We start from the raw sequence: 11,575 nt of genomic DNA on the forward strand, positions 1-11,575 counted from the left end.
ATTAAACAATTGATGGCCTTTTAATATCTCTCTCTCTCTCACTCACTCTCTCTCTCTCTCTCTCTCTCTCTCTCTGTGTGTGTGTGTGTGTGTTATTGCTCTGTTTGCTACTATGTTATGTATTTTGTGTTTTTATACTGTAAACTATCCTGTGATCCTTGTATGAAGGATGGTTTATAAATAACAACAGCTACTAAAACATAATAATTATAATGTAACATGGCTGACAAGAAAAATGCAAAATGGGGATTTCATTTTTTTTAAACTAAATTTATATACTACCTGATTGTAAGAGAACCTCTTAGTGCACATAGGAAGCATGTGCAGACCTCCCAGATCATAAGATGGCCTGTTGTACTGCATGCACATGCCTAACAATCTTCCTGTGCATGAGTTATGTACATATAAGGAAGAATAGTATCTCAACATAAGCAATACTAGGAATTAAGGCAAATTGATTTTAGTAGGATTTCTTTTAATCTTTAACTAGGATAGGGAAGGATATTTTTCATTGTTATTGTCTTGTCAGTTGATCAACACTCTTAATATTTTGTATTTAAAAAGATTTTAGGGCATTTTTGAATTTTAATGTTTTATAAGTTGCTTAGAAACTTTTCTTGTAAAATGCAGTGAAAATTATTATTATGTGCTGCATTTTATTCTTGAGTTTTTAATGGGAAAAAGAAGTGTTAAATAAATAAGGAAAACCACTAAGGGCTGTATCCAATGAAGTTGTACTTTAGGCACAACAATTTCCACTTGCACAACAGAACTCCTCCTTTTCCTCCACCCAATATGTCCTGGTTCCTCCCCCCAACCTCCAAATAAGATGGGGGGGGTTCAAAAAAAGGCAAAACGACACTATTAAGGTGTCCTCTCACAATATCTTAACTCATAACAGCACTCAACAGTATCTGGGCAGCATAGATAAATGTAAAATTGACAAATACCCACCACTGGCAGTTAATTTTGACCTACCTGGATATGCAGCCATTGAAAAGTACACTGAAAGTCCAACATGGTAGTAAAAAAACAAACCAGTAGTTTAAAAAAACTGAAGTAAACAGATAGACAAGTTGTTCATGTTCATTCTTAGACTCAAGTAAGCGCAGGAGAATGAATTAGCATGCAACTAGATTAGCAGACACGATAGGTGCTCCGATTGCTTTGTGTTTTGTCACACTAGACACAATATGTGCAACTACAAGGAACATAAAATTGGGAAGAGCTTCAACTCACTGACATGTCCAGGCATGCAGTTTTATTTCCGGTACAAACAAGAACTTCATTCAAAGATTGTGAAAATGCCTTTATACTTAAAGAAAGCAGTGTGAATTAGAACAACTTGTTACAATGCTCTTATTTCCTCATTAAGAATTAAGAGCCAAAATGAAAAATTTCACAAAACAAATTTTCACAAGTGTTTGGTACAGCAACCAGCTCTGAAAAAGCAGCAAAAGCTTTGGGTCTGTTCGCTTTTTTGACGCATCTATCACTTGAGGCTCATTTATGTGCAAGGAAATCCTCTAGTGCAAAAAAAGCACAAAATGTGACATGCCTTTCACACATTCCCTTGAAATAATGTGGCTGATAAAACAGACTGACAGATTATACATTCCCCACACGCATAGCCTTCAATTTAGAAGAACTGCACTGATGGTTCACTAGCAGCAAATTGGCAGCATTTTAAGTTTTAAAAAATTACATTTAAAAAGCATATGCTCATTATCAGAAACCAACAATTTGATAATGGAAGCTGTTCCAACAGTTCAGCTAAAAAAATGTTCATGGTAAGAAGTAAAGTTACTCTGCATCAAATACAAAAGTATCTGAAGCGATGTGAAAGTAAGCAAAACAAAAAACAAAAAACCACACACCCTTTACCTTGTTTGCCCCCATCAACCACATGGTCACTACTGTTATTTATTGAATATGTGAAGTTTTACATGCTACCATGGGACCTAAGAATCATGGAGTTGGAAGGGACGCCAGGAATCTAGTCCAACCCCCTTCAAGGCAGGAATCTTTTGCCCAGCGTGGGGCTTGAACCCATGACCCTGAGATTCACATGCTCCACCAACGGAGCTACTGTATTCCCAATATGGTCCAAAAAGCAGAGTGGTATCTCGATGTGATCCAAACTTCAGTTTTGGTAGCAATAATGTTTACACTGCCAAAGAAATCAGGCAAATTTAAACTACACCATGTGCTGCATGCTTCCCCAAAATGGTACCCACCAAATGTTTAAGATTACAACTCTCTCTTCATTCCTGATCACTGATCATATAGGCAAAGGCTGAAAGGAGTTGGGAGTCTAATAAGTACTCCTAGGGAGCGTGATTTTGCAACACTTGGCAGCTCAAGTCCTGTTCATCTACTTTCACATATGAACTTTAGCTTGCCTAAGATAGTTAACAATAATTAAATGCAGTCTTGTAAATAGTCACACTAGCCTAGTCATTCATGGGATGTGAGAATCTTCCAACAAAGGAAGCTTTATGAAATTGGAAAGGTTAGCATCCCCCACTCCCTCCACATACCTCCAGGCAAATGATATTTATTATGTTTATAATTCATCTTTCCTTCAAGGAGCTCATACTTGCATAGATTGCTCTCTTCCCTATTTTATCCCCACAACAATCCTATGATTTAGGGTTAGGCTGAAAATCCAAGATCACCCAATGAGCTTCATAACTGAGATATGAACCCCCATCTCCCAGGTCCCAGTCCAACACTAACTACAATGTTCCACAAATGTAATGCAAGTGAGGTAAGAGAGCTACTATCCTTTCTGAGGGAATAAGTTAATTTTGGGGGCTGTGTCTACATAACTGATTTAGAGGGTGAGTCTTTTTCCATACATAGTCTTTAAAAAACAAAAAGTTGGACAGATACCTATGAAGGTTAATTGCTTGCAAATATTTTATTGCTTTAAAACAGTGGGTGAAAAGTACTTCATTTTTTTAAAAAAATCATAGTACGTTTCCTAGAGAAGTACTGCTCTTAAGGTTTAAGGACAACAGCATATACCTTCAGTTTTGAAGTTGTATGAAGTCAAAGTAGTTACCAAGATTACCAACTTTGGATAAAGGTAAAGGTAAAGGGACCCCTGACCATTAGGTCCAGTCGTGACCGACTCTGGGGTTGCGCGCTCATCTCGCATTATTGGCCGAGGGAGCCGGCATATAGCTTCCAGGTCATGACAAAGCCGCTTCTGGCAAACCAGATGGTACTAGGGCTTAATTGATTCTTAAAGGTAAAGGGACCCCTGACCATTAGGTTCAGTTGTGACCGACTCTGGGGTTGCAGAGGGAGCCAGCGTACAGCTTCCAGGTCATGTGGCCAGCATGACAAAGCTGCTTTTGGCGAACCAGAGCAGCACACGGAAACACCATTTACCTTCCCGCTGTAGCGGTACCTATTTATCTACTTGCACTTTGAGGTGCTTTCGAACTGCTAGGTGGGCAGGAGCTGGGACCGAGCAACGGGATTCGAACTGCCAACCTTCTGATCGGCAAGCCCTAGGCTCTGTGGTTTAACCCACAGAGCCACCCGTGTCCCTTAGAGACAGGCAAACCACTTTTTGAAAAAGATCCTTCTTCTGTGCAGCTAGATGTAAAACTACATTGGAAGCACAACTTGAGGCAGGCATTTTTTCTTTGGAAACATGAGTGTTATCCCTTGCAATATGTTACTGCCTCACCTATCTTTATCCTCAACCCATTTGAGTTACCTATCCCTGGCTTTGCTTACTAATTATGCTTGCTCTTGGCTAAAACTTGTTAATAACCAACTTAATACCACTGGCTACTCACTGTCCCATTTTCTGACACCTGGGTTAGAAAAAGAAACTACTGCATTAAATTTCTAGCTATTAATTTCCAAAATTCATTAGCTCTAGCAAAAAGGGTTTGCTCACCACTATACCTTGATCTACAACAGGGATTTGCAAACTGTGATCTGAAGACAAGCAGTGACCAACCAGTTTCATTCAGGTGGTCAATGACATGTATATGAATTTGTGGTTGAAGACATGTCCACCACATTTAAATTCATATACATTTAAATTGTATTTTAGCTGCTTTTATATTTTATGTTGTATTTTATTGCATTATAATTTGAATTCTTTAGAATTCAAGTTGTAATTCACTACTATATATAAGAAATGAAAAATCCATTGTTTTACCATAAGCAATTATGAAAAGTTGATTTATCATGCTGTTCTGGCATTTAATAGTTTGTCCTTGTGAAAGTGGCTCAGCTGAAACATTGGCCAATGCTCTTCTATACTGTGATGTTTACCATATAAACTCCTACTTTATCTCCCCAGTACTTTCCTTATATTTGGGGAACTCAGATGAATTTTATGTTTCAATTTTAATGACAGACACTAACCCCAAAATTGATGAAAATATAGCAAAGTCCCTTGCTGTACCCATTAAAACTAGACCACAGCTGAATGATTTCAGAGTTAAAGATGTCTGCATTTTTAAACTACTTTTCATTGCTCATGAATTTTGTTATACTCTTATTTTAAAGGCACAATATGTGTGCATTCATACTGCGTGCATCTTTGCTACGGTTGTCTTAACACTATATTGTACCTGCTGTTTATAGTTTGAAGACCAAATAAACTAAACAGAATGACTGAAATTTTGTACTTTTTTGAATTGTTGTTATGGCTTAACACCACAGTAAAACATACACATTTACTATCTGTTTATCTTCCTTCAAAATGTCTGCAGAATGCACAACAGAATGTATTGTACAAGTCTAACCAATAGCATCAATGAAGCATTAATTATGTGACGTCTGTGTGTAAGACAGTAACTGGCTTTATGAAAAAGTCTTGCCTCAAGCTTTGCTATGCCTCCACCAAGTTTCCAGAACAATCATTTTTCCTAACTGATTAACCCATGGAAACCAGTAAGTGCATTATCTGTTGTTAAAGCAGGCCATACTCCTATTCAATGTACTACCTAATAATACACAACGCGTTCCTATTCACTGTTGAAAGGGAACTGCACATCTTCATCCTATGAACCCTTGCACAGATACACAATTCTCAGTGAGGTTACAAGCCTTCGCCCCTAGCCTGTTTCACTTCAAGGTACAGGCCTCACCTTCAAAGGCTTCATTCCAACATGCTTATGTCATGTGTGCATGCCCCCACCGACAGAGCACATAGACATCACACACAGGGGGTGGGGGAAGGAAACAAGCAAGCACACGCACACACGCACACGCACACACACACACACACACACACACACACAGACCTCTTAGCAAAAGAGGGACAGATCTACTTCCTCCCCACTTTCTGCCTCCTTACTCTCTCTATGCTTCCCTGCCCTCACTTTTACCGGCTGTATTCCTGTCAATATCTTCAAGGTTCAAGAACCAAGTCTCAAGGAGGTCCCAGGATGGCCACTATGCATGGTAACCTCGGATTTATAAGCTCCGAGGTCTCTGTAGTCCTTCTGCCCTGATGAGCACTGGTAAAGTAAAAAGCGACCTTTCCTTTGGTACCACAACAGTGGTGATATTGGTGGCTACACTAAAGAAATCGGGGGAGGGGGAGAAAATGCAGCCACCTGTGCAGCTAAAGGGGATGTCTCTGCTTGCTGAAGCAGATGGTGAGGAGGGAAAGGGGAATGAATGGAATCCTGCCATGATGGGGCTACAAGCTGCCCCCTCCCCACATCGCAGCTACTGGAAACAGCCAAAGACAAAGCTACGACCGACAGTGTGCAGTGTTCAAGAGGGTTCAAGATACCTGTGAATACAGAAGTTTACCACTTGAAATCAGAGCAGACTCTTGGGGAGTCTGAATGAAAACAAGAGGACAGCACAAAATAGCACTGGGGCACTCGACCAAGACTGTAAGACCCACAAATAATGCCACAAACTACTCACGTCCCCCAAATATATATATATTATTAAATCAAAAAGAAAAGTGTGGTCTTTGCAGTCCACTAAAACTGTCTTGAGGAGCATATATGGTCTATGAGGCACAGTTTGCCACCACTTTATTATACAACCCTTTTTCATGGTTGACATGTATACAATCATTTGTGTATGTGCCAACCAACAACAGAAATTCTTCTTTCAGGAAATTATCAAGTGTTTCTTAAAATAAAACAAAAAAATTAACAGCTACATTTTCAATACTGGTGCTTCTTACTACGGTGGACTTTCAACCAACAGGCTAATATTCATTAAAAAGGTACAACAATAATCCTGAAAATATGTCCTGGCATTTTATCCTGAAAGCTAATATAGTCTAAGGTTACCAAAATGTTAAGATGCTAGATATGAACTTTCTAAAGCCAAACTGTCAAAGAGGACTAATTCTGATACTAAAGCTAATACTGTACAAATAAAATGTGTTAAGAAATGTCACATAGGATGCAGGCTACTATTAAGTAGGTCTTTAAGCAGAGGCTTGACAGCCATATGTCAAGAATGCTTTGATGGTGTTTCCTGCTTGGCAGGGGGTTGGACTGGATGGCCCTTGTGGTCTCTTCCAACTCTATGATTCTATGATTCTAAGTATATAAGTAAGAAATACAGGCAATGACCATTTTGTGTGCGTTCAAATAACAAGTGACGGTGCACGTGTGAACTGCTGCGAACATGGAAATGGCAGGAAAGAGGCATAGTGGGTGAGCTTATACATGCTCCACCGTCGCGCAAAATGACCCAAAACATAACCCCGCACAAATCAAGGGTTGCCTGTATGCAAGCTTTCACAATCATTGTTCCATTCTATCATAGTGACACAAATTTTAATAAACATTGGCTAATATCTCGAAGCTACGAACATGAGTTTGACCAAACTGCGGGAGGCAGTGCAAGACAGGAGTGCCTGGCGTGCTATGGTCCATGGGGTCACGAAGAGTCGGACACGACTAAACGACTAAACAACAACAACAATATCCAAAAATGTGTGAGATTTAGTAGTCCACAAGCTTAACATGAATCCAGAGTGTGATGCAGCAGCATAAAAAAGGTAATACTATTCTAGGCTGCATCAACAGAAGTATGTTGTTCCAATCAAGGGAAGCAATAGTACCACTCTTGGTCAGATCACACCAGGAATACTGTGTTCAATTTTGGGCACAATTTTGACAAGCTAGAATGTGCAGAGAAGGGTGACGAAGTCACATGGAAGATGGAGTATGCTTGTTTTCTCCTGCTCTGGAGGGTAGGACCCAAACCAATGAATTTAAGCTACAAGAAAGGAGATTCCAACAAAACATCTGGAAGAACTTTCTGGCAGTAAGAGCTGTTCCAATAGTGGAACAGAACAGACTCCCTCAGGTGATGGACTCTCCTTCCTTGCAGGGCTTTAAGCAAAGGATGGGTGGCCATCTGTCATAGATGCTTAAATAGAGTTTCCTGCATTGCAGGCGGTTGGACTAAATGACCCTTGGGTCCCCTTTCCATCTCTACAACTCTATGCTTCTAGGACTCTTGCTTCTGCAATGGGACTTCCCTGTCCTCCTCTCTAAATCCATACAATTCTGCTCTGGAAGGTTCTCGAAGCCACGGGAGAAGATTTGGGAAGGATGCCTGGGGGATGAAGACTCATTACGTGAGTAGAGGCATAATTGTCTGGCATCCATTGCATTAAACTGATCCTGCAACCGACACTGTCAAGTTAACAATGGAAGGATGACAAAAAACAAAACAATGAAGTTTAAACTGGTGCAGCTAAGTATAGAAAAATAATGTCTTTGTAGTTTAGTTTGAATATATATTAGAGTAAGACATGAGCAACTTTCTTTTCTTATTGAGCTTGAACCCTTTAATTCAAAGAGCCAAATAAAACTGATGATGTCAGCTTTCCCTAGAAACCAGTCACAAAGGGAAGTAAAGCGTCTCTGGTAAGCTAGATATAAACTCTAAAAGGATGCTCACTGAAATAAACATTCCTTGCTGAAGCCTGCATCTTGCATTACCCTCCCCCACTAGGATAGCTTGGGAGCAAGAAAATTTGCACTTGCTAACAGTGCACACTGGAGACCTTTCCCCTTCATGCTAAATAGTGAGACAATAAGGAAGTCAGGGAAGCTCTAGAGAAGTATATAAGCAGTCTATAACTTTAATAATAATAATAATAATAATAATAATAATAATAATAATAATAATAAAATACAGGAAAGAAAAACTTAAGATATATAAAAAGTGTGTTAAATAACTGTGCTTCCTCATCTTTTCTACTGCAGCCTTAGGGAAGGGCTGCAGCTCAGAGTCAGAGCCCAAACTTTGCATGTAGAAAGACACAGTTTCAATCCCTGGCATTTCCAGGAAAGGCTGGGGAAAACTGCTTCCTGAAACCCTGGAAAACCACAGTCGGTCAAGTCAGTGTACTATGCAATAAGGCAGCTTCCTATGGTCCTAACCACCTCTCTAGTCTTCTGTTGTCTCACCTTCCCCCACCCTCACGTTTCTTGTTGCTCTGACAACATAAAGCTCCTCCTTAAATTCCTATCCTGACTTCCTGTACTCTCTTGGTATCCAGCACGAGCTTCTCATATTTATCTTCAAATCCTACCATGGCCTTGCCCCACACCTCTTCACTGTCTGCATTGGGCACCATCAAATTATTTCCCAGTTTACTTCTTGTTACCCTTATGAATGGAACTACCTCCCAGAACACTGGAGATGCACCAAATCCCTCCTCAAAACTCATTTTTTGAGACTCCTTTGGGCATAAACTTAGCTATAGCAGGGTATGGGATTAGACATTAGAGTGTTAAATATGTGTAATGGAAATAAATATTTATTTCTCCTCTATTTGATCCTACTATCAATTACAGCCTCTTCCTCTATTGTCTCTTTGTCCTGAATTATTCTGTAACCCCCTTGGGACAAGGACGTGTACTTTATAAAGGACCATGCAGAGTGATGACACTATATACCAATAAATAAATGTTACTTATATATTAAATAACACACAACTGACCACATTGCCTCAAGCCAGACACATGTGCCACAAGTACGTAATATAAGAAGCAGGGATTTGCATCACACCAGCTTAAAGAGAAGCAGGAGAGCCCAGGAGCATCGTTCAGCGCTCTGGGCAGCTGGCACCCTAGACTACTACAAATGCACAGCACTATGCCAATCTCCACTACCCACACTCTCTAAATGGAAGGGATTCAAATTCAACCCCACTGCTTCTGGAAACTGATGTAGTGGGCAGGGCTGGAAGTTGGGAGAGTTATCATTTAAGGTACAAGATAAAACAGAGATACAAGGGAGCCCACCAGAACAGAAGCCACTGCCTGGTTGTGTGGGATGATATGAACAAGTATGAAATAAGTATTGTTCTGAGAGATCTGGGAAAACCAAGCACTTGGTTTTACCTGGAATCTCAGTCCTGTAGTTCCCAGGCACATGGCTAGCCATTCTGGAAGGAATAAATGTCCTTTCAAAGAGCTGATTAGAGAAGGAGGGCTGCCAAGCCAATAAATTATCCTCCTGGACAAATAAGAGCAATTCAAATAATAGTAGGCATTCTCATCTTAACAAATAAACAACTGTAATTCCACTCAGAAACATTTTAATCATTAAAAAAAAACCTATGCAGAGGCAGTCGTGGATATCTTATCTAGTAGAGAGGGATTTGCTCCCTGATTTTGCAGAGATTAGAGGGAAGTGGTGTGGAGGAGAAAGGCAGACCAACAGAAAAGCATAGATATTTGCCTTGGGCCTGAAGGTGACCAACAAAGGCTTGGGAAGTGTGGTTAAGTATCCTACTGGATCAAGATGCATGCAACACAAACCAGCTACTGTGTGAACAATTCCCAATGTGCTGGTAACTAAAGTAGAACTATCAATGCACAATTACAACCGTTGGGGGGACGGGACAGTATCTTATGCTAGCTAGTGAATCAAAAGCTATTAAAGAACAGAAAGTCATCATTTGTGTACAGCTGTGTGCAGGAAGCATCACATTGGGGCTGCTTGTGTGAAAAGTTGAACCAAACTTAGAAGAGGCTGGAGACTCAATGTCTGTACTTTTCATTAACTCGCAATTCCAAAAACTGATTGCAAAACACATGCTTTTCTGGTTTCTGACTATAAAAGCAGAGGTCAGAAGTGTGGGTGGTTGTCTTCTTAAAAGGAAAAAAACAGCAGGCTTAATGTACTCAGTAGGATCAATTAAGGCTGACAAGTGATACTATAAGGAACCACAGGGACTTAGATAATTCTTAGTCTTCAATGAACGTGCAGCAACTTTTAAGTCTGGAAGTAAGTTACCCGAACAGAAAAACTTGAGAAACTCAGATTGCAGAGTTCTTAGTGTAGAATTCTGTAGAAACTTAACTGATCAAGTATTCCTATAATGGAAAAACACTTGGTTACTAACTTTCTGTCATGTTCAAAACCACACCAAGAAGCTGTTAGTCAATTAAAAAATCACTCACATTGTCTCTCCAGTCTTGGCAACATGACAAAGAAACTGATCCAGTACAGGACACACTTCCTTCTTCCCCCTCTTTTCAAAATCTGCAAAAAGGTAAAGAGAAATGGAGAAAGGAGCAAAAGAAACACTCACTCCCACACACAAAAGGCCAGGGCCTTATAGGCCTCCAAAGGACAACAAATACACTTCAATGACTGGAAAGTTCATATCCAACTTCTCTTTCAAAGCCGGTTTCTCATACTAGGCCACCTGCCTCAGGTGAGGTGAAAGCTGTAGCCAGTGTAAACCAGAGATTTCTTGTGGGTGGGGTTGGAGGTGGGGCTGGGGGGTTATGGAAGCAGAAAGTACTGTAACAGGAAATGGGAAAGGGAAAGGAAACGGGGAATCCATTGGGGGCCACGGACTGGAGAAGAAACAGTTCACGTGGAGAGGGCCTTTTTAAGGGAGGGGGGAATCAAGATAGAAGGAAGGCGGTGGCGGTGGCGGAGAGAGATAGAAACCTCTGGGTCGTTTCAGGATCCCCATACCACCACCCTCACCCCAGAAATTAGGGGCCTGGAAAGCAAGACTGATCAGACTCTGGCTGGACTATCTCCACATCCACACACAGCTTTTCTTTTCCTTTTTTTACAGGTCATCTTGCCGCCGCCCCGTTCCCTTTCTCTTCCCTCAGGGCTTCCTTTACAACCAACCTCTTACATGTTTTTGAGGGGGGGTCACCCCGGGGTCACCCCCCCAACCCACAATAAAACGAGCAGCCCTCACCTTTCAGCGCCTCCTGCAGCCTCTCGATATCCATGATCCGCTGCTGCCTCCTTTTCTTCTTCCACCACCACCACCTCCTCCTCCTCCTGCCCCCCGGGCCCTCACGGGAAGCAGGCACCAGCAGCCGCGGGAGCGACGGCCTCCACCACAGACAGAGACGAGAGAGCGAGAAAGAGACGGAGAGAAACACAGAAACCCCGGCGGCCGGGCTCAGCAACCTTCCAACATGGCGCCCAGGCCGTCGCCGTGCGCGCCCCCGACGCCCTCTCGCAAGCGCACCGAAATGAGCCTCTCCTCTTCCCGCCGGGGCGGGGGCGCGCTCGAGAGGGGAGGAGGCGGGGGAGGGGCCGCCGACATGACGTCACCGCCCAG

The 11,575-nt window shown here is 41.5% G+C and overlaps 1 protein-coding gene across 2 annotated transcripts in view; it reads right to left on the bottom strand.

Moving 5' to 3' along the window:
• PPP4R2 (protein phosphatase 4 regulatory subunit 2) overlaps positions 1-11,575 on the bottom strand; it is a 33,073-nt gene extending 21,498 nt beyond the window's left edge. Inside the window, exons 1-2 of one of the 2 annotated variants that reach the window (XM_035106620.3) lie at positions 11,422-11,575; positions 10,440-10,521 (exon numbers count right to left, since the gene is read on the bottom strand). In XM_035106620.3, the coding sequence (XP_034962511.2) occupies positions 10,440-10,521; positions 11,422-11,560 (221 nt within the window). In that variant the 5' untranslated portion in view covers positions 11,561-11,575. Of the gene's footprint in view, positions 1-10,439; positions 10,522-11,203 lie in introns of both variants that reach the window. The other variant, XM_035106616.3, reaches the window with a different exon arrangement.

This window comes from Zootoca vivipara, chromosome 2 (assembly GCF_965207765.1).
Source record: "Zootoca vivipara chromosome 2, rZooViv2.hap1.1, whole genome shotgun sequence".
NCBI classification, from domain to species: domain Eukaryota; kingdom Metazoa; phylum Chordata; class Lepidosauria; order Squamata; family Lacertidae; genus Zootoca; species Zootoca vivipara.